Genomic DNA, 24,489 nt, shown 5'->3' on the forward strand with positions numbered 1-24,489 from the left:
GTACTTTTGTGAAACCTTATTCTCAGCGTTAAATAATATCAAAACCAACAAAAAGAAACAGATTGAAAGATGAAGTTAGTAGCGCTTGCTTGGGCTTGAAGTGTACAAAATACCAACCTTCAATTGAAGATTTAGCCAATGAAATTCAGCAACAAAAAAGTCACTAATAGGCAGATTAGTTAAAGAATTCCCCCTCCCCCTCACTTATCTTAGTTCACGGCACCCCACACAAGTTAAATAATACCAAGACCAACAAAAGAAACCGATTGACAGATGAACAAAGAAGTCACTAAGCAGGTAAGTTAAATAATTAGTTTTTGGTTTATTAATACAGTTATATATTACAATTATACATTTTTGTTATTTAAACTATAAGTATCGTGAAATTATGGGTTTTTTTCTCGAAGTGACACACCACCCGAGTTATGCTCGGTTTTTTGGCGAATTTTGACACACCAAGCTCAAAAGGTTGCCCATCACTGATCTAGGTAAACCCTCTTAGGCAATGTTATAGTAATCAAAACAGGTGGTGAAAAAAAGAGAGAAGGAAGGTATGGAAGTTATGATGGTTGAAAAAATGACATGTGGCACAAGAGAAGAAAAGAGTCTTTAGATAGGTGGAATATTTGTGCTTAAAGGAGAGGGAAGAATCCCAGATCATCCCAAAGTAGTGAAAGTTGGTGACAGGGGTGATTTGAGTGAGAGGGAGAACCAGCAAGCAATGGTTTTCTCAGCTTCGAGAACTAAATGGTGATTATAAGAGTACGTTTCCTGTTATTCCTAGATTAGCTAACAATTTATAAATATAGCATGGTTGATAGATAGGTAACAGGTGTTCTCAACCCATTTCTTTCAGGATATACACATGCTACCTCCACAGTCTCTATCTCATGCGTATTCATTCTAGGTCTCTGCATCTCTGTTTTACCAAATGACCACATTAATCTCTCCAATTAGCTCTACGAAGTTGTTTCAGTTATTTTTTATTTATGAAGAACCTGAACACTTTTTTTATTTCCATATTTTTAAATTTATTTTAACATTTTAACCTATGGTTTTATAATTGATCTCTGTAATTCCCAGAAAGGATGTTTCCGGCTTCTTGTTGTTTCTGTAATCCGTCTTGAACTGCTATAATAAGTGTTGTAACGTAACAAACTCACACAAATCAGGAACACACGAGCTCACAGACATACCTTGTAATACTGACAACCCCATACACCTCATGCCTCCTGCTATTCAAGTGCTAAGGTTCACACACATCCAGCTTTACCAATACACCTCACTCCTGCCCTGCAGTGCCTGGTGTAATATAGAACATATTAGAAAGGATGCAAATAAAGCCTGAAATGACCCATCTAGTCAGTAAGCCTGTGCTCTTTGTTTCTTCATTTTCTGTTGGAACAATCACTGCTAATCTCAGGCGCAAGACTGGATAAACTCTGAGCAGGAGAGATTTTTCAAGCGAGTTGCCATGACAACCCTATTTGCAGCTTTTATAGCCGCCTTGGTTTCTTTCCAGCTCCTGCAGCGATGGGTCTGGCTTCTGAGTGTTTTTCCCCATTAAGAAATAGTTTTCACCTCATATAGGCAACAAAGAAACAAATCATTTTCTATGGCTAATTTAAAGTTCTTATTCTTCTGTATGATGACTGTTGCTTCTCTTTCAGAATCATTATTCTTCATCCCTGTAGAACGTACCTTCTGTGTTTATGTTTTCAGAGCATATTTCTCTAATATCTTTAGCATTTATTTAGGTAATATTCGTTTTCTCTTCCATTTCATAAGCAATCAGCAGCACATCTGTGAAATCTACATTTCCCCCTCTCCTTTCCTCCTTGTTGAAGATGCAGCTTAACTTCCAATTTGTAAACACTACAGGACTCCTCCCTTGAAGGCGTTGAGAAAGAGTTGATGTCATCTTTTTGGTGGTTTGAGCAGGGCCAATTGGGTTGCACTGTTAAAAGGTGGGTTTGGCTTTTTAGTATCCAAAGGAGGAGACCAAGGGCTACAGAAACAGCAGAGCGAGCTAAACAGATTTTCCTTTATTACCTAATACAATATGTTACTGGCAGGATTTGGACTATAGCCATGAGAAAGTGAATCAAGCCAAAGAAGGGAGAATTGCAGAAATGTACCCGTTGCTGTGGGAATTTTGATATATTTTTCTGGAAGGCAAAATTGGGGAATTTGTTGAAAGAAACCCAGCCAGTCCAAAACATGGACACCTCCACCCATTTCCATGACTCAGGGGTAGGAGATTTGGATGAAGACCTCAAGTGCCAATATCCAACTTCTGGGGATGAGCAACAGCATCCCCTTACCCAGCTTAACCAGCTTCACAGGCAGCCAGGACACCATAGCCTGTTGCATTCCTCACCAACTGCTTTCAGGGCTCCTCCTTCCTCCAATTCTACTGTCCTCCACCCTTCCTCCAGGCAAGGCAGCCAGCTCAATTTAAATGACCACTTGGCTGGACATTCTCCAAGTTTAACATCTACAAGTGGAGCTGGAGCAGGTTGCAAACACAGACAAGCCAGCCCTCTGATCCACAGAAGGGACAGCAATCCTTTTACAGAAATAGCCATCAGCTCTTGTAAGTACAGTGGTGGGGTGATGAAGCCTCTTAGCAGGCTAAGTGCCTCCCGAAGGAATCTCATAGAGTCAGAACCAGAAAGCCAACCTCTTCAACTCTTCAGCTCCAGCAACCCACCAGAGATTGTTATCTCTTCAAGAGAAGATAACCATTTAAATCAGACTGTTCTCCATCATCCCAATGCTACCCACAACCACCAGCATTCTGGCACCAGCTGCATCACTACCTTCCCTAAAGCCAATAAGAAGAAAAATCAAAACATTGGTTACAAATTGGGGCACAGAAGGGCCCTTTTTGAGAAAAGGAAGAGACTGAGTGACTATGCTTTGATTTTTGGCATGTTTGGAATTGTTGTTATGGTGATAGAGACTGAGCTTTCTTGGGGTTTATACTCAAAGGTAGGGCTTGGTTTCTTTTTCATCCTTAAGAAGACAGATGTACAGAAAATGAAAGATTATATCACTATAAAGGGAAAAATATTTCTGCCTAGGGTACTGATAACATTTCACATTGCATGCAAGAGAGATGCTTTGCATTGCTTTCATTATAAAGAATGCAGCCCTCATAAATAAAAATATATTCAGATATTGTAGTGGAAATATTTTCCTCCTTTATTTATTTTAAAGTTCATAGGATAAATCAGCAACATAATATTTCATTTACAAAATGTATATTTTGCAGATTATTAGCACCAAGTCTTTGCCTTTCTGTACTGATTTTCCTTTGAGGAAAATAACCTTGAGATTGTACCAGTACATATTTCTTTCCTCTGTTAAGTTTCCAATGGCTCTATTCCATGGGGAGATTAACACTGAGATATGGTATTACTGCCTTTTGTTTTCTGTTGCATTTCAATCATAAGAAAAGAAACCAGGCTGTCGCAACTGCACCACCAATCTCTCTGTCCGGCATAACAGAATCCTTTTTATGTAAATTTCAACATGTCATTTCTAGCACACCTGAATTTCAGGTCAGAGAAATGCATTTAAATTCTCTCAGACAAAAATGGCTACAGGTGTCAATGACGGGGGAAAAATATCCAACACAGAACCTTGCTGTATGATCATGCAAAATAGAGCAGCTTCACTCATGTTCACTGAAATTAAAATAATGTTCAAGATAAGTCATTTATCTTTGTTTCTTTTAATACTTAGCACATAAAATAAGGCAGCCTAGCATCATCTACATATTGACTTCTGTTATTGTTTTGTGGGGTGGGGGGGAAGTTGGCAGAGGGGTGGGATTGCTCACATAGCTGAGCACTTGCTAAGGAAATTATTTTGCTAAGTATAAGGGGCGTTGTGCTGGCTTAAGTGAGTCCAGTTTTTGTGAGCCGGGGAAAGACCTTCGGCCTTTTTGTAGTGCAAAGGCTCTTTTCATCCTTATAAATGAATTATATTTTTGTTTCCATAGGAAATGTGCAAAAAGCTGTAATGATGTTTTTAAACCTGGGTCAATAACAGTGTTCAGGTTATTTGAAAGTTATTACTCCTGGGAAGTTCTGCACAGTCTGTCTTGTCATTGCCTCCACTTCCCCCAAATCTGTCAATTCCCCCATACCATACCTTGCTCTGACATGTACAGCCACCGCCCCTAGAAAGACTGTTGACTCCCAGTACTGCGCAGTTCACAGTGTACTTGAGCCACATGGTGCCGGAATTTCTACACAACTCAAAGGAACTGAGAGTTGTGCAGTGCTAGAAGACAACAGATATGTTGAGGGCATCAGAATGAGGTGAGATGGGGTTGCTGAAGACTGGTTGTTGCAAATGGTGGTACAGGATAACAGAAACAGACATGGGGGAATAAGGCGACTAAGGGGAGATGCCAGTAAATGGGTGACAGGAGGCAACTGGAGATTAGCTAGAGAGATGAAAAGGAGCCTCAGGAAATGAACTGAAGATGGGATTGGGGAGGGGAGAAAAGTCAGGACATAGAGAGTGGATGAGAGGAAGGTTTGGGGTTTCACAGAATTTTGCAGTATATAAACTGGTTAATTATTCAAAGGAAATATCTTGATAACTGCAGCACTATGTGGATATCCTTGTAGACCACCTTAACACTATGCTGTCGGTCCAGTGTGGTCCATGTGCAGAGCTGAGGTGAAGTTCACAGTTATCCAGTTAACATCAATATTAAGTCCGCTAACCGGATAACTTTCCAGATAAAGTTAGGAAAGCAAAAGGATTAAAAAAAAACTTTGCCCAGGAAAGGCTGGTGCAATGGGTATTAAGTACCTAAAGCAAACATTCAGCTCTGCCGCTCACCCTCCCCCCTCAATTAACTGTCAAGTCTTTAGCCCCCTCCTAAATTTTGAAAAATAAATTAAACAACCATGATAACCTCAACATTACTGTTCCCAAACAATAATAAGACTATAAGAACATATGTATTGCCACACTGGGACACAATGATGGTCCATCAAGCCCAGTATCCTCTTTCCAACAGTGACAAATTCAGGTCACAAGTACCTGGTAAGATCCCAAAAGAATAAAACAGATTTAATGCTGCTTATCTTAGAAATAAGCAGTTGATTTTCCCAAGTCTATCTAAACATTTTTAAACCCTGCTAAGATAACTGCTTTTACCACATTTTCTGAGAATGAATTTCAGCGCTTAATTATACATTGAGTGAAGAAATATTTTCTCCAATTTGTTCTAAATTTACTACTTGATAGCTTCATTATGGCCCCCTAGTCCTTGTATATTTGTAAAAAGTAAACAAGCGATTCACATATACTTGTTCCATTCCACTCAGTATTTTTTAGACCTCTATCATATCTCTCCTCAGTCTCTTCTCCAAGCTGAAGAACCCTAACTTCTTTAGCCTTTTCTCAAAGGAAAGTCATCCCATCCTCTTTACCATTTTTGTCACCCATCTCTGTACTTTTTCTAATTCCACAAAATCTTTTTTGAGATGCTGTGACTACAATTGCACACAGTATTTAATTCCAAGGCATTATAATATTCTGAGTTCTGTTCTCCAATCTTTTCCTAATAATTCCTAACATTCTATTTACTTTCTTAGCTACCACTGTACACCGAATGGAGAGTTTCAACATACCATCAACGGTGACACCTAGATTCTTTTCATGGGCGGTGACTCCAAATGATGAACCTTGCATCATGTAGCTATAGTTTGGGTTCCTCTTTCCTACATCCATCATTTTGTTCTTGCTCTCATTAAGGGCTAGATTCAATATTTCTAGGTTTGAATATGACTGGATTTGTGTACACGACATAAGTCACGCTATAAAGATTCTGAGGGTAAATGTCATCTGCCATTCGGATGCCCATGTCTCCCAGTCTCCTCTTGTGATTATCAACTTTTAATTCCTTTGTGTCATCAGTAAAGTTATTTACTTCACTTATCCTTCTTGTTTCTAAATCATTTATAAATATATTAAAAAAAAAACAATGATCCTAACACAGACCCCTAGGGAACCCCATTATTTACCCTTCTTCATTGAGAATACTAACCATTTAACTCCACAATTCCACCACCCTTTCCGTGAACTAATACTTTCTTAGATTCCTCCTGAGCCTATTTCCTCTTAACTTCATCCTATGCCCCCTCATTCCAGAGTTTTCCTTCATACGAAAAAGCCTCACTTCTTGTACAATAATATCCCTGAGATATTTAAACGTCTATATCATATCTCCTCTCTCCCATATACCGCTATAGCTAATGGACAGATTGCAGCAGTTAAAAAATAAATAAAAAGCATAGGAAAGAAATATAATATGCAAGAGAAAAGAAAACATACACACAAGAAATGTACAAAACATTATCTTCCTTTAGAACACAGATTTACCTGCTACTCCCAAGTGCCTCTACCATCTCATTCACTGACATACGTTCTTTGAAATAACCAAGCCTTTAAGAGTACATTCACTGTGAACAGTCAAGAGCAGAGTTCCAAAAATCTGTAGCAACAAAGAAAAATGTACTGTGATTGGGCAGAACATGGCCCTGGTATATCAAATGCCTTCTGAAAATCCAGATACAAAATATAAACTGGCTCACGTTTATTCACCCCTCCAGAGAAATGCAGCAGATTGGAGAGGCAGGTTTTCCCTTGGCTAAACCTATGTTGGCTTTCTCCCATTAATCCTCAGCAATTTTATTCTTGTTTAGTATAAAGCTGTCTGGTTTGTAGATCAGACAGCTTTGTATACATAACTTATTCCCTTATCTATGATCTATAGCTATAGCCTGTGTCTTTTTGGCTTTCTCAGAGCCAAGTTAACAGACAGGTTTGCTTGGCCTAAAATAATAGGCCATAAACTTTAAAACTTCTGTTTGTTTCAAACAGACTCTGAATTAACACATATACATTTTCAGTGAAGGACAAGAATGAGTGATAAGTATTTGAGGGAAGGAGGTTACAAAGGGCAAATGATGAATATTTGAGAAAAATACCAAAGAAATAGAATTATGTTAAGGTGACCTTAGTTGAAGAATACCAGATAAGTAAGAGAGAAACTATAAGGCATTAAGTGATTGGACAAAATTAGGCTTCAGTAATCTGACAAGCACAACTTGTAGCAGTCAAGTTTTGTTAAGCTTCCAACGGAAACAGAGAGAGCGAGAGAGAGATTTTATTTTCCTTATATTGAAATTTGGACTGATATAAATAAGAATTCAATTTTCTGTAACACTGTGATAAAAGAATTTTTATTGTAACCATTTACTTTAATAAATTTTAGCATTATTATAAAAGAGAAAAACTAATCTCAAGAGTGTTTCCTTTGCCAGACAGGCTTTCTTTCAGTCTTCTGTTTTGGTTAGCTTCCCTTTAGAGGCAAGAGGGTTGTTAATACATTCTAATAGTCTGTACCATTTTGCCCTGCACAGATATCAAACTCACCAATCTATAATGTCCCAGGTCACCTCTGGAACCCTTTGAAAATATTGGTGCTACATTAGCCACCCTCCAATTTTCTGGTACCATGATGATTTAAAAGATAAATTACACGTTACTAATAATACCTCTCCTAGTTCGTTTTTTAGTTCTATAAGTACCTTTGGAAGCATACCACCTGGTTCAAGTGATTTTTCTACTCTTTACTTAGTCTGTCAAATTGCCTCATTACATCTTCCAGGTTTACAGAGATTTGTTTTAGATCCTCCGACTCATCATTAAATACTATTTCTGGCATGAGTATCCTGCGCAAAACAGACATCATACTTTGTGTTGTGTATGTTTACATAATGATGTTAATTTCTGAAAGCCATTTCTCCAGGTAAATGGGCTAAATGAAAACTGCCCATCCACTCCAATGGTTCTTTACATTTGCATGGCTGTATGGTTCTGTTTTGTGTGCAGCGGCTCCTCCTTGCTTCCCCAAAAGCTGTCATCCCAAGGTAACAGCTTAGTTTGCATAATGGTTAAATCAGCCTTGTATCCGACCCCAAACTCCCTGCCCTTCCTGAATTTTGAGCTCCAATGCCCCAACACTGACTGCTCGACCTGAATACTGAGTCTCTTCATCCCAAAACGACCTCCCTTCCTGAATTCTGAGCCCCAATGCCCCAACACTGCCTGCCCTTCCTGAATTCTGAGCCCCAGTGCCCCAACACTGCCTGCCCTTCCTGAATTCTGAGCCCCAATGCCCCGCCTGCCCTTCCTGAATTCTGAGCCCCAATGCCCCAACACTGACTGCTCAACCTGAATACTGAGTCTCTTCATCCCCAAAACGACCTCCCTTCCTGAATTCTGAGCCCCAGTGCCCCAACACTGCCTGCCTTTCCTGAATATTCAGCCAGTAGAATCGTTTACCAGTCAAAGGCTTAAAGCCACTTGCTTGGACTGTTAAATGAGAGCAGTTTGATGCTGTTCAGCTGTTTATATTATTCTAATAGATCTAATTTAAAGCAGCTCACAGCTGTTCCAAGCTTTTATAGTCTTCCTTGAAATCTGGCTGTAAAATCTAGGAGCATCTTCTCAGATTTCAATTGTATCTTCTGTCATATTTGAGCATTGTGCCCACCCTCTGGTTGTTTTCTTTGTAAAAAAAAAAAAAAATTAGCAGCTCGCCACGAGCCTAAAATTGATGGAATTGGCTCATATAAGACCTTTTTGCAGTCCTTCTCCAGCTCTTGTCTTTTTTCAGACTGTCAAAAATTTTATCATAATTACATTAAAACAAATAACTTGTCCTGCAAAATACACCTTTTGGTGGGCTGGATACTTCCTCTTGTCTCCCATTTTACCTGCTCAGTCGTAACGAGTACTCGGATCCGGCAGCATGACTCTCATTTCACACTACTACTACTACTATTTAGCATTTCTATAGCGCTACAAGGCGTACGCAGCGCTGCAGAAACATAGAAGAAAGACAGTCCCTGCTCAAAGAGCTTACAATCTAATAGACAAAAAATATATAAAGTAAGCAAATCAAATCAATTAATGTGAACGGCCAGAGAGGAGGGTAGGTGGAGGCGAGTGGTTACAAGTGGTTACGAGTCAAAAGCAATGTTAAAGAGGTGGGCTTTCTGTCTAGATTTAAAGGTGGCCAAGGATGGGGCAAGATGTAGGGGCTCAGGAAGTTTATTCCAGGTATTATAACATAACATATATAGAAGTTGAGTATATAACTTGTAGAAGTTGATTGTGGGATGGGATTGAGAGTATGCAGAGCTCCAAGTGACTGTGCATTTCTGTTATATAGATCAAGCCCCTGAGGACGCCGTTTTGGCGAAACGCGTTGGGCACAAATTCAGGCATAAGATCGAGAGGAGCAGCAGTTGAAAAACAGCACATTTTCCCCCTGTCACTTAACACTACATAGTAACATAGTAGATGACGGCAGAAAAAGACCTGCACAGTCCATCCAGTCTGCCCAACAAGATAAACTCACATGTGCTACTTTTTGTGTATACCTTACCTTGATTTGTACCTGTCCTTTTCAGGGCATAGACACCCAGGGCCGGTTACTTTCTAACACCCCCCTCCAAAATCCAGTACTAGGCATACCTAGAAAGCAAAAGTACTTATCTGTAGCAGGTATTCTCCGAGGACAGCAGGCTGAATATTCTCACAAGCGGGTCGATGTCCGCGTCGGCCTGGGAACAGCATTTTGCCATAGCAAAAAAGTAAGTTTGCTAGAGTCTTCGGGCTAGCAAGCAGCACATACGCGGACTGACTTTCCGCCTGCTGCACGAGCGAGTACCTCAGTTAAGTCAAAAGCATTAACAAATAACTCCAAGGGGAGGTGGGTGGGATTGTGAGAATATTCAGCCTGCTGTCCTCGGAGAACACCTGCATCTTCGCTTTCTCCGAGGACAAGCAGGCTGTAATATACTCACAAGTGGGGTATCCCTAGCATCCAGGCTCACCCAAAACAACAAACAATGGTCAGTTGGGCCTCGCAATGGCGAGGACAAAACGAAGGTTGACCTGAAACTATATACTGCTAGCTGAGAGTGCAGCCTGGAACAGAATAAAAACAGGCCTAGGTGGGTGGAGTTGGATTCTAAACTTCAAACAGATTCTGCAGCACCGACTGCCCAAACCGACTGTCGCATCGGATATTCTGTTCCAGACAGTAATGTGAAGTGAATGTGTGGACTGAAGACCATGTTGCAGCTTTGCAAATCTCTTCAATGGAGGCTGACTTTAAGTATCCTTATGCAAAGGGGCCATCACAGCCTCCTTAGGTGGAGAGGGATAATCCAGGACCTCGAGCATCTCAGCCCTGGGCTCATCCTCCACTTCCATAGGGAATGGAATGGCAGCAGTCATTTCCCATACAAAAGATAAAAAAGAGAGGCTCTCAGGAGGAGAGTCTCCTTTCAGGTAGAGGGAAGGTTTAGATGGAATCCCAAGACTCATCGGAGGAAAAGTATCTGGGATTTTCCTCTGACTCCCACGAATGCTCCCCTTCAGTATCGGAAAGCACCTCCCTAAGGGAACTCCGAAACCGAGACCGAGCCTGCCTCGACGCAGAGGATCGACATCCTCAATGGCGATGTCGATAGGCCGATGCCCACATGGACTGCGATAAAGCTTCCTCCACCGATGTTCAATGGGAGTCGACCTGGGTGGCAGTCAACATCGGTTCCACAAGCAGCGCTGAAGACCTCACCCCAGGTGAAGGGCCAAACGCCGCTGGAGCAGATGGCACAAGCACCCCTGACACCGAAGCAGACTGGCACAGCAGTCTACTACTACTACTACTTAACATTTCTAGAGCGCTACTAGGGTTATGCAGCGCTGTACAAATTAACAATAAGGACGGTCCCTGCTCGGAAGAGCTTACAATCTAAAGGATGAAATGTCAAGTTGGGGTAGATAAGTTTTCTGAGAGGAGGTGTAGTGATTAGGTGCCGAAGGCGACATTGAAGAGGTGGGCTTTGAGCATTGATTTGAAGATGGGTAGGGAGGGGGCACGGCGTATGGGCTCAGGGAGTTTGTTCCAGGCATGGGGTGAGGCGAGACAGAAGGGACGGAGCCTGGAGTTGGAGGTGGTGGAGAAGGGTACTGAAAGGAGGGATTTGCCTTGAGAGCGGAGGTTACGGGTAGGGACATAAGGGGAGATGAGGGTAGAGAGGTACGGAGGGGCCGCAGATCGAGTGCATTTGTAGGTGAGTAAGAGAAGCTTGAACTGTATGCGGTATCTGATTGGGAGCCAGTGAAGTGACTTGAGGAGAGGGGTGATATGAGTATATCGGTTAAGGCGGAAGATAAGACGTGCAGCAGAGTTCTGGATGGACTGAAGGGGGAGTAGATGGCTAAGTGGGAGGCCGGTCAGGAGTAGGTTGCAGTAGTCAAGGCGAGAGGTAATGAGAGAGTGGATGAGAGTTCGGGTGGTGTGCTCGGAGAGGAAGGGGCGAATTTTGCTGATGTTATAGAGGAAGAAGCGACAGGTCTTGGCTATCTGCTGGATGTGCGCAGAAAAGGAGAGGGAGGAGTCGAAGATAACACCGAGGTTGCGGGCAGATGAGACGGGGACGATGAGGGTGTTCTCAACTGAGATAGAGAGTGAAGGGAGAGGGGAAGTGGGTTTGGGTGGGAAGACAATAAGTTCAGTCTTAGACATATTCAGTTTCAGGTGGCGGTTGGACATCCAGGCAGCAATGTCGGATAAGCAGGCCGAGACTTTGGCCTGGGTATCCACGGTGATTTCTGGTGTGGAGAGATAAAGCTGGGTGTCGTCGGCATAAAGATGATAGTGGAAACCATGAGAAGAAATCAGGGAGCCTAAGGAAGAGGTGTAGATTGAAAAGAGAAGGGGCCCAAGGACAGATCCCTGAGGAACTCCAACAGAGAGCGGGATAGGGGAGGAGGACGAACCATGAGAGTATACTCTGAAGGTACGATGGGAGAGATAAGATGAGAACCAGGAGAGGACAGAGCCCCGGAACCCAAGGGAGGACAGTGTGTCAAGAAGTAGGTTGTGATTGACAGTGTCAAAAGCGGCGGAGAGGTCGAGGAGGATGAGGATGGAGTAGTGACCTTTGGATTTGGCGAGGAATAGGTCATTGCAGACTTTAGATAGTGCCGTTTCTGTTGAGTGTAGGGGGCGAAAGCCGGATTGAAGTGGATCGAGGATGGCATGAGAGGAGAGAAAATCAATACAGCGGCTGTGAACGGCGCGTTCAAGTATCATGGAGAGGGAAGGGTAGGAGGGAAATGGGGCGGTAGTTGGAGGGACAGGTAGGGTCAAGTGATGGTTTTTTGAGGAGTGGAGTGACCACAGCATGTTGAAGGTGTCCGGGACAGATGCAGTGGAGAGAGAGAGGTTAAGTATATGACAGATGGTGGGGGTGATGGTAGGTGTGATGGTGTTAAGTAGGTTGGTGGGGATGGGGTCAGAGGAACAGGTGGTGGCTTTCGAGGAGGAGAGGAGATGGGCGATTTCCTCTTCGGTGATAGCAGTAGAAATGTTAAGTAGTAGCAGTCCTTCCAGAAGTTCTGTTAGCAGGGCTCGGATGAACTCATCAAGAGCTGCCATCGGAGAAGGCTGAGAGGCCAATGGAGCAGCTGGTGGCAGAATCTGTTGAGGCTCAGGAGCAGGTACTGGGCTGCCAAGAGGCTGACGCATAGGCACCTCCTGTATGGAGGGGGCGCAGTCCTCTTGGTGCCGACGCTTCTCGGGTGCCGAGTCCTTCGACGCCTGGATCTCCCGGCACCGCGTGTCAAAGAAGAACAGTGACGGTGCTTCTTCACCTTCGCTCGATGCCCGTCACTGAGGCTCCTCAGTGCCAAAGAGGAATCCTCATTTCTCCTCGGGGTCGGGTCCGACGATGGTCAGTCCTGGTGGACCTGCACAATAAGAGGCCTTGAGGCAGGTGGAGACCCACTCGATGCCTCACTACTCCCAGCGTGTCTTGGCCTCTCAGCAGCATTACCTCTGCTCCTGACGTCGATGCTCCTCTCGATGTCGGTACCGATGTCGATATCGACATTGAGGGACCGGACCAGGCCCCAAAAAGCTTCTCTTGCTGGACCTCTCGAGACACTTGAGTCCGTTTCTTCATACAAAGACACAGACTACAAGCGGCTGGGCTATGGTAGGGCCCAAGGCACTGAATACACCAGGCATGGGTATCGGTACCTGAGATGGCGAAAGCCAAAGTCAAAAACAAAGTTCTTCCTGGGCCTGAGAGAGGAACGAGCAGAAAACTGAACCGCACCTCACTGTGGAGAAAAAAGAACTAAGGAACCACGCTTGTGCGGCGGGCAGGAAGTCATCTCTCTAGAAAACTTTGTTTTATTTTGTTTGCAAAATCTTCCGATTCCTGGGCCACTGCGGACGTCGACACACATGTGAGAACAAGCACCCTGCGCTATATGAACTCTCTGATAACCAGGCGTAAGGTGAACAAATACAAAACTCTCACATAGGACCTAAAACAAATCTACTATGCCAGTCCTTAACTTCCAAATCTCACACAAGTAGAACCCTATATACTACAGTGGAACCTAGAACATCAATGCGGCTATTAAGAAAATTGAAGAAGCCACATTGTTACAAACCACTACACAGAAAATTAATGCTAACAGAGAGCTTGGCATTGATCACACACCCTCAAAAAGTACAGAATAAGTGGCATAAATTGAAAATAGAAATAAGGAGAAAAAAATTACACTGAAGCACCAACAAGCCAGATGCTGCATGTAGTGTAACACCAGAGAAATAGAAAGAGGTGCATTTCCCCATGTATTGTGCAAACTATAAAGACAGCGTCAGGGCCAGCGTTGGGGAGAGTGAAACCAGGGCAATCGCCCAAAGACACCAGCCAGAAAGGGACCCCAAGGCTACCTAAAGCGGTAGAAGACACTGCCTGTTAATGGGCTTTCAGGTCCCCTCCCACTCTTCTGCTCTGCTCAGGGCCACAGCCACATCTAACATCAGCCCTGGCAGATACACATCCAGAAACTGACATATTCCAATCACTAAATTAAAAATAATTTTTTCTACCATTGTTGTCTAGCCAGTTCTATTTTTCGAATTGTGTTGGTTCCAGGCTCTGATTTCTACCCTCTTCTGTGTTTTCCTGCGTTTCCCGGGTCGCCTGTCAATTGGATTGGATTTATTGATTTGATATACCGCTTAACACATTCAAATAATAAAAAGCAATGTACACATTAAAGTCTATCAAAAACATTTAAAAAAATCATATTCCCCCCTCAGCCATCTCTTTTCCAAGCTGAAGAGCCCTAACCTCCTTAGCCTTGCCTCATACGAGAGGAGCTCCATCCCCTTTATCATTTTGGTGGTCCTTCTTTGAACTTTTCTAATTCCGCTATATCTTTTTTGAGATACGGTGACCAGAATTGAACACAATGCTCAAGGTGAGGTCACACCATGGAACGATACAGAGGCATTTTAATATTCTTGGTCTTATGTTGCTTCCCTTTCTTCATAATTCCGAGCATCCCGTTTGCTTTATTTGGCTGCCACTGCATATTGTCAGTAATGACACCTAGATCTTTTCCTTGATTGCTGACTCCTAAGGTGGACCCTACCATCAGGTAACTATGATTCAGATTATTCTTCCCAATGTGCATCACTTTACATTTGTCCACATTTCATTTGCCATTTGGATGCCCAGTCTTCCAGTTTCCTAAGGACTTTCTGCGATTTTTCACAATCCACGTGTGTTTTGACAACTTTGAATATTTTTGTGTCATCTGCAAATTTAATCACATCACTCATTGTTCCAGTTTCCAGATCATTTATAAATATGTTAAATAGCACTGGTCCCAGTACACATCCCTGTGGCACTCCACTATTCACACTCCTCCATTGAGAAAAATGGCCATTTAACCCTACCCTCTGTTTTTTGTCCAATAACCAATTCCTAATCCACAGAAGGACATTGTCTCCTATCCCATTACTTTTTAATTTTCTCAGGTGTCTCTCACAAGGAACTTTGCCAAATGCTTTCTGAAAATCTAGATATACTACATCAACCGCTCACCTTTATCCATGTTTATTCACGCCTTCAAAGAAATGAAGCAAATTGGTGAGGCAAGACTTCCCTTAGCTGAACCCATGCTGACTCTGTTCCATTAAACCATGTTTGTCTATGTGTTCCATAATGTTATTTTTTATAATAGTTTCCACTATCTTGCCCGGCACGGATGTCGAGCTTCCTCATCTGTAATTTCCTGGATCACCACTGGAACCCTTTTTAAAAGTCATTGTTACATTGGCCACCCTCCAATCTTCAAGTTACAGATCAGTAACAGCAGATCAGTAATTTCATGTTTGAGTTCTTTCAGTACCCTGGGATGTATACCATCCGGTCCAGGTGATTTATCACTCTTTAACTTGATTTGGCTCAGTATGATGTTGCATGTTAGGAAATCAACAAGAAAATGAAAAGGGAGGAGAAGAATCCTCACGTGCAACAAAGCAATAGACAAAAAAGTGAGGACAGCTCAAAGAGGATATCAGGAAGTCTTTAATGTGGACAGCTTAAAAACGACCCGACATGGCCGTGTTTTGGCACCAAAGCCTGCATCAGTGGTCAAAAAAAATCTACATAAAATTCAAAGACATAACAATAACAGATGGTGACACATACCATCCGGTCCAGGTGATTTATCACTCTTTAGCTTGATTTGGCTCAGTATTATTATTATTATTACATTTGTACCCCACGCTTTCCCACATACAGCAGGCTCAGTGCGGCTTACACTGTCAAAGAAAGCATCTTACATGGTAGAAAATAAAGCAAACAGGAAAAGGTACAGCGAAGGGCGACTAAAATGATAGCGGGGATGGGACAACTTCCCTGTGAAGAAAGACTAAGGAGGCTAGGGCTTTTCAGCTTGGAGAAGAGACGGCTGAGGGGAGACATGATAGAGGTATATAAAATAATGAGTGGAGTGGAACAGGTGGATGTGAAGCATCTGTTCACACTTTTTCAAAAATACTAGGACTAGGGGGCATGCGATGAAACTACAGTGTAGTAAATTTAAAACAAATCTGAGAAAATTTTTCTTCACCCAGCGCGTAATTAAACCCTGGAATTCGTTGCCAGAGAACGTGGTGAAGACGGTTAGCTTGGCAGAGTTTAAAAGGGGGTTAGACGGTTTCCTAAAGGACAAGTCCATAAACCACTACTAAATGGACTTGGGAAAAATCCACAATTCTGGGAATAACATGCATAGAATGTTTGTACATTTGGGAAGCTTGCCAGGTGCCCTTGGCTGCTGTCGTGGACAGGATGCTGGGCTCGATGGACCCTTGGTCTTTTCCCAGTGTGGCATTACTTATGTACTTAAAATGTAGGAAGAGTATTATAAACTGTGATGATCCTAACTACTTACACAGTGAAAAAGCATTACAAAGGATATATGAAAAGATTATTAAAAACTGAGAAAAAACACAGTGGCAACAGCGCCCAGGAATATATGAGTGGAATAGGGAAGGTAGTATGATGTTGCATGTTAGGAAATGAAATTATAAAGTTGTGTTTCAATTGAAATCCAGCTACCTGGTGGTCTGTAAAGTAGAATAACTCCTAATGTCTGTTGTAAAGTCCCTGTTTTTTTTTGCCAGATCAGGATATCCCCTTGGCTTCTCAGGTTTTGGTGGGGATTCAAGCTACCAAAGACCCAACTCTGAGTCACACTGGTGCTTTTATCCCTTCCAAACCCCACCCCCATGCATAGGAACACTTGTCAATCATATTTTCATAACTCCAACTGTATTAGTCACTCAACTCCACCCAGACAGTAGGGAAAATAATTATTCCGATGTCCATCCACCCCCCCCCCCCCGAGCATTCCTGTCTGTCTTCTGTGACAGGCTTCACCCTTAGTAATCCCCCTGGAAAACTCTAGGGTTATGTATAATTGTATAACCTGGAGGATATAGTTCCTGCAGTAATTGACTTTCCAAATCTAGGAGCCAGGTCTCTATTATAATTGCAATCCCAGTATGAGAATCTCCTATCAGATCTCTTAACAAGAGGGTTTTATTATATACTGACTTAGCATTAAAAATATAAGGAAGAAACAGGTTGGTAATTATTGGATTTACAGCTCTGAAAAGAGAGATATTTTAGTTAAATAAGAAGAACATTCTTTCTGATTATTACATTTCCTTAATTTCCTGAAAGGCCTATGTCGTACTACCACTGCTATACATTCAGGCATATAGACAGTACAATCAATGACATTTGGGGAGAGTCTAAAATAATGTCCTGCTACTCGGTTGCCTAGATTTATGAGCCTAGTGCTGAAAATCAGTTATAAGATCCTAACCTTTTCCCTCCAGCCATAAATGTGCTCTTGTTGTCCCCCCGCCCCCCACACAGTTTTTATGCTCCTAATTTAGGAGAATATGGGTAACTATTCAGTTGGCGGCAGTCAGCAATTGTTTTCTCCACTGTCATAACATAGTAAATGGCAGCAGATAAAGACCTGTACGTTCCATTCAGTCTGCCCAACAAGATAAACTCATTTTACATGGTATGTGATACTTTATATGTATACCTGAGTTTGATTTGTCCTTGCCATTCTCAGGGCACAGACCATACAAGTGTGCCCAGCACTCTTCTTGTACTAAGTTCTGAAACTAACGTTGAAGTCCCTTAAAATTTACACTCCAGCCCATCCCTATCTCAGTGGCATAGCTAAGGGTAGGCCTGGTCACTTCTTGGTTTTTTGATGAGAATTTGGTAGGGAGAAGCCTGCAGGGCTGGCGCAGGTTGCCTATAGGAATTGCTATGGATAACGGCTCTGAGGTAGGACAGGGGGAGGGGGTTCAGAGAGAAATGGGCAGATTAACTCTGGGCCCACCCAAAATAGCATGGGCGTAGGCAGACCTGACATCTATTCAGTCACGATCAGGGCGTAGACCATAGAAGTCTGCCCAGCACCTTTTTTCATCACCACCTCCCACGGGAGGGCATTCTACATATCCACCACCCTCTCCATGAAAAAATACTTCCTGACATTACTCCTGAGTCTACCCCCCTTTAACTTCATGTCCTCTAGTTCTACCGCCTTCCCGTCTTTGGAAAAGGTTTGTTTGCGGATTAATACCTTTCAAATATTTGAACGTCTGTATCATGTCACTCCTGTTTCTCCTTTCTTCCAAGGTACACAAGTTCAGGTCAGCAAGTATCTCCTCGTACGGTTTGCAACACAAATCCCATACCATTTTCGTAGCTTTTCTTTGCATCGCTTCCAGTCTTTTTACATCTTTAGCAAGATTACATCTTTAGCAAGATATGGCCTCCAAAACTGAACACAATACTCCAAGTGGGGCCTCGCCAACGAGGGGCATCAACACCTCCTTTCTTCTGCTGGTTATGCCCCTCTCTATGCAACCTAGCATCCTTCTGGCCACGGCCGTCACCTTGTCGCATTGTTTCTTCACCTTCAGATCCTCAGACACCAACACCCCAAGGTCTCTCTTCTGAGTTGAGCTTACTAATCTCTCCCCTCCTGTTTGGTATCTCTCTTTCGGTTAATCATACACATAGGGCTGACGCACAGTATTCTCCAAGGAATCTGGGAGAATCACTTTCAATTTTTCAGCCTGGGATGGAGGATGGCTTATAGTTCATGGATTTTGCATATTTCCCATTGACTTTTTGTTTTCTTTTGAAAATTGCCCTAAAAGTTAGACACACTGAGCACAAAAACGTCTAGCATGGCTATTTAAAAAATAAAAAAAAGTTGGGTTTTTTTCTGGTTTGAAAATGACCATGTTCACTGCTTGTTTTTTTTTTTTTTTTTTTTTTGCAAAATGTCCAAAATCGGATTTAGATGTCATATCAAAAATGCCCCTCCACATCTTCTACACAGCCCAGGGGAATTTTATATAGCATCTGCCGAGAATCTGGAAAACTGTTTTAACTGTAGGAGTACCAAGAACAAACCTAAAAAGCTCCCACTATCCAGCTACTTGTGGATTTCCCGAATTTGGCAAAATCAAAGCCATAGCTTTTCAAGTAAATAAAGATTCTAGTCAAAGTTCCATCTTCTGATTAGCCAGGATTCCCTCTGTCTTTCAGTTTTTTGTAATTCTCTGTTTCTTCTAATATCCTTATCAGTTGAGAATTAATCCCATTTATTTCTATTTACTTATATGGAAGAAACGTCAGTTAGATGAACTATTCCAGGGCTTTGTAATTTGAAGTATGGTTTCCTTGATTTGAAAGTCAGTTTATCATTGATCAGGGTATAGTTTTCTCAATCTGCCCACAAAGGGTTATATGATGTCTTGTACTTATATTTTCCTACTGATGATATATATGAACAACCATTTGGAGCCAGATTTTGGCCAATGACTCTTATCAGTTGTGATAATTGCCTTTGCTAATTTTGTTCTCTTTTGTCCTGCAGGATTCAATGTTTTCTCTGGCTCTTAAATGCCTTATAAGTTTATCCACAATCATTCTTCTTGGGCTGATTGTGGCATACCACGCTCGTGAAGTGCAAGTAAGTACCGCACAAATGGATAGAGAAAGACTGGGGAACATCAGTCATACGATCATAAGCGTTGCCATACTGGGACAGACTGAAGGTCTATCAAGCCCAGTATCCTGTTTCCAACAGTGGTCAATCCAGGTTCATCCCCTATTTGCGGCATTACAATACCTGAGCTGCTATGTTCGATGTTCTCTCCTCCTTAAGCAGTAAGTAAAAGATAACCTCTAGAGACATCACAGTAATAGTATCATCATCCTTTTCCAGTCTATCATGTTCCAGATATGTATTAGTGAGCTGGGCATAATGAATTGCAAACCCTTCCCATCTCTAGCGCCAACAACATTCACTTTTCTCCACTGAATTCTCCTCATTTCAGGCCATGACTTAATACTGGAGAGCTCTGCTAATATTAAATCCTGTACAAGATTAGAATGAAATTAAAAAGTCAAGAAAGGAAAACATTAGCCAGAGGCATTTAAACAGAAGACAATTGCTGGCAATTGACAGGGTCTTTAATCCAAACTATATAATAATAAAGCACACAGTGATCACCTTAACGATGTGGCTGGACTGTTCTAGAATACTTTCAAAATCTTTTTCAGCAAATATTTCTCGTATTCTGCTCCTCCTTCCATAGCTGCATGAATCCTATGGTAAGTCAACAGCACAGAAACTATACCACCGGAACAGCGCAGAAACTTAGCTCACCAATGCTCAAAGGAAATGGTATGTAGAGTAGATGCATGTTGTGAAAGCGAAAGCAAGGAGGGAGAATAGGCTTGGCACGTGTGCAGAAGAGTTTCACAGTAAATCTAGCTCGTGTGTGCATGCGCCAGGCAAACCTGAATGTGAAGGACACCCTGGGGTCCGTTTGCTGCCCCTTTAAATATAAGCTTTTCAAAATTATTTTTTACTTGGAAAGCTTATTTTAAAAAGCAGGAAACAGGCATCAATGTGTGCTTTCACGTTTGGGTTTGGTCAGAATTGTGTACATTTGTTTCTCGCGCTTAGAGGCTTGAACAGATTTGAGGAGTAGCCTAGTGGTCAGTGCAGTGGACTTTGATTCTGGGAAACTGGGTTTGATTCCCACTGCAGCTCCTTCTGACTCTGGGGAAGTCACTTAACCCTCCATTGCCCCTGGTACAAAATAAGTACCTGAATATATGTAAACCGCTTTGAAATTAGTTGCAAAATACCACGGAAAGGCGGTATATCAAGTCCCATTTCCCTTTCCCTTATGACATCACAATATCAGAAGTGAGCCACGTATTGGGTAATCAAGCCATTGTGACATCACTGATGAGGTTGGCTCTTATTGGTGGAATGAGTGGAGGAGTAGCCTAGTGGTTAGTGCAGTGGACTTTGATCCTGGGGAACTGAGTTCGATTCCCACTGCATGTAGTTGCAAAAACCTCAGAAAGGCGGTAGATCAAGTCCCATTTCCCTTTCCCTTCTGCTTCAAAATTAAAGAAAACCTGCAGATTTTAAAGAAAGAATCATGAGAAATCCTCTTCAATCACCCTAATGCCTGATCCGAGCTGGCATTATTTTTTCAGTAGAAAGGGCAGCTTTGTTTTGTGTGCTGTTCTCTGAGCATTGGGAGGGAATAGGAAATGATCTCATTAACATCCGTTGGACTACATTAGCGTACTATTTGTGCTAATCTTTGGTACGCTCATTCTTTTCCACACTAGCACCTCTGAGCATTTTGCGCTCACTAATGAAGGCGCTAGTCTGGCGCTTAATAGCCTCTACTGCCCATGTTTGCGTCTGAGCATTGAGGCCTCAATGCTTTCTCTTTATCAGGGCTCTGCAATGATAAATATCAAAAGATTAGATCTTTTTACTGGACTAATCAGATCTATTTATGCCTGACTAATTCTTCAGGTCATTGCAGAATGAGCTACAGTTGATGTAGCCCAAATATATGTTCAAATTATGCATTTCACTGCCTTGGTGGTGGCTGTTTTCAAAGTTGTTAAGAGTTGTAAAGTAAAAAGGTTTTGAAGAAGACAATGTATTTGCAGATGAGTAATTGGAGTTTGCAGCTATGTCTGCTGCTGGGTGAGGAAAGAAAAGTTCCTATCAATTCCTTCTTGAGGATAGTTTTAAAGTGTCCACAGCACTTGCAGACCATTAAGCCATGAAAGGGAGAGTAGATGGCATGGATGGGTAGACTGGCCTTTATCTGCCTTTATTTTTCTGTGGTCTGATATTAAAAACTATTTAACTGGCCAGGAACAACTCCTGGCTGATTAAACAGCATTTAGATACTAACTATGGATATTCACTAGGAGATAACCAATTATCTCCTAACTGAATATCAGCAGTTGGTAGCTGGGAATAAGGAGACGAGGATGTAAAAGGTTAGGCAACTAAACCAAAGGAGTGTTGAAACAACCAAGTTCTTATAAGGGCTGTAAATTTCATATATTAAAGTTCCTGTCTTATTTGTGCTGGAAGGGAGTTCCAAAGTTTACTCGAGTATAGCAAAATGCAGTGTCCCGTGAAATGGCGAAGTGCAGAGTAGCTGCAGAAGGAAGGAGGAAGATTGATTGCTGAGAAGAACCTAACAGCCAACCAAAAGATTGTATGTAGAGGATTAGAAGATCGTTGATGTAGGAAGAGGCTGAGGAGAGGTGTCCTTTATACACAAAGTGCAGGCACAGCAAAACAAGAAACACCTCTACGAAGCAGCAGCACAAGCAACAGAAAGTAGAGGCTTTTAATTTAAGCAACATTTCCCATGGTGGACCATCTTTTTGCCCAGCCTTGACTTTTTGCTTTATACACCAAGGACAGCAGTTTGAAATCAATATGTACAGAGACCAGTAGCCAATGCTACTACTACTACTTAACATTTCTAAAGCGCTACTAGGGTTATGCAGCGCTGAACAGTTTAACATAGACGGACAGTCCCTGCTCAAGGAGCTTACAATCTAGAGGACAAATGTACAGTCAGTCAAATAGGGGCAGTCAAATTTGGGCAGTCTAGATTTCATGAAAAGGTAAAAAGATTAAGTGCTGATGTCAACATTGAAGAGGTGGGCTTTGAGCAAGGATTTGAAGATGGGTAGGGAGGTGGCTTGGCACAAGGGCTCAGGAAGTTTATTCCAAGCATAGGGTGAGGCGAGGCAGAAAGGGCGGAGCCTGGAGTTGGCGGTGGTGGAGAAGGGTACTGAGAGGAGGGATTTGTCCTGTGAGTGGAGGTTTCGGGAGGGAACGTAAGGGGAGATGAGGGTAGAGAGGTAATGAGGAGCTGCAGACTGAGTGCATTTGTAGGTAAGAAGGAGAAGCTTGAACTGTATGCGGTATCTGATCGGAAGCCAGTGAAGTGACTTGAGGAGAGGGGTGATATGAGCATATCGGTCTAGGCGGAATATAAGACATGCAGCAGAGTTCTGAACGGATTGAAGGGGGGATAGATGGTTAAGTGAGAGGCCAGTGAAGGAGTAGGTTGCAGTAGTCAAGGCGAGAGGTAATGAGAGAGTGGATGAGAGTTCGGGTGGTGTGCTCAGAGAGGAAAGGGCGAATTTTGCTGATGTTAAAGAGAAAGAAGTGACAGGTCTTGGCTATCTGCTGGATGTGCGCAGAGAAGGAGAGGGAGGAGTCGAAGATGACACCGAGGTTGCGGGCAGATGAGATGGGGAGGATGAGGGTGTTATTGACTGAGATAGAGAGTGGAGGAAGAGGAGAAGTGGGTTTAGGAGGGGTGTGACATGGTCAAAGCATTGAGCATTATGTAGGAGCTTGATTATGGTAGTTTGGACCAATTGTAGACATCTGAGAGCGTACAGTGGAAGACAATCATAAACAGCATTACAGTAGTCCAAATGCTGAACAAGGCTGAGGAGAAGTGTCTTTACAAGTGAGATAGAGAGATATGGCTTGATGGCTCGGATGCAATGAAGTGCAAAAAAAAAAAGAGCCCCTGACCACCAAACCTTTACAGCTTAGAACATAAGTATTGCGATACTGGGACTGACTGAAGGTCCATCAAGCCCAGTATCCCATTTCCAACAGTGTCCATTCCATGTCACAAGTACCTGGCAAGATCCGTGACCAGTAAAACAGATTTTATGCTGCTTATCCTAGAAATAAGCAGTGGATTTTCACAAGCCCATCTTAATAATGGCTTATGGACTTTTCTTTTAGGGAATTATCCAAACCTTTTTAAACCCTGCTAAGCTAACCATGGAGCAATACAAAGGCATAATAATATTCTCATTTTTGTTTTCCGTTTCTTTCCTAATAACTCCTAACATTCTATTTGCTTTCTTAGCCACCGCTGCACACTGAGCAGAGGGTTTTACCGTTATCATCAACTATGATATCTAGATCTTGGGGTCATCTTTGACTCTTCTCTCTCCTTCTCTGCCTACATCCAGCAGATTGCCAAGACCTGTCGTTTCTTTCTTTACAACATCCGTAAAATCCGCCCCTTTCTTTCCGAGCACTCTACCAAAACCCTCAACCACACCCTTGTCACCTCTCGTTTAGACTACTGCAATCTGCTTCTTGCTGGCCTCCCACTTAGTCACCTCTCCCCTCTCCAGTCGGTTCAAAACTCTGCTGCCCATCTCATCTTCCGCCAGGGTCACTTTACTCATACTACCCCTCTCCTCAAGACCCTTCACTGGCTCCCTATCCGTTTTCGCATCCTGTTCAAACTTCTTCTACTAACCTATAAATGTACTCACTCTGCTGCTCCCCAGTATCTCTCCACACTCGTCCTTCCCTACACCCCTTCCCGTGCACTCCGCTCCATGGATAAATCCTTCTTATCTGTTCCCTTCTCCACTACTGCCAACTCCAGACTTCGCGCCTTCTGTCTCGCTGCACCCTACGCCTGGAATAAACTTCCTGAGCCCCTACGTCTTGCCCCATCCTTGGCCACCTTTAAATCTAGACTGAAAGCCCACCTCTTTAACATTGCTTTTGACTCGTAACCACTTGTAACCACTCGCCTCCACCTACCCTCCTCTC

The 24,489-nt window shown here is 42.6% G+C and overlaps 1 protein-coding gene across 1 annotated transcript in view; it reads left to right on the forward strand.

Annotated features, from left to right (window-relative positions):
* The first annotated feature begins 2,220 nt into the window (after window positions 1-2,220).
* Window positions 2,221-24,489, forward strand: part of KCNN3 (potassium calcium-activated channel subfamily N member 3) — an 89,693-nt gene continuing 67,424 nt past the window's right edge. Inside the window, exons 1-2 of the mRNA XM_030187507.1 lie at window positions 2,221-2,994; window positions 19,417-19,512. Coding sequence (XP_030043367.1) covers window positions 2,221-2,994; window positions 19,417-19,512 — 870 coding nt within the window. The remainder of the gene's footprint in view (window positions 2,995-19,416; window positions 19,513-24,489) is intronic.

This window comes from Microcaecilia unicolor, chromosome 14, assembly GCF_901765095.1.
Source record: "Microcaecilia unicolor chromosome 14, aMicUni1.1, whole genome shotgun sequence".
Classification (NCBI taxonomy): Eukaryota; Metazoa; Chordata; class Amphibia; order Gymnophiona; family Siphonopidae; genus Microcaecilia; species Microcaecilia unicolor.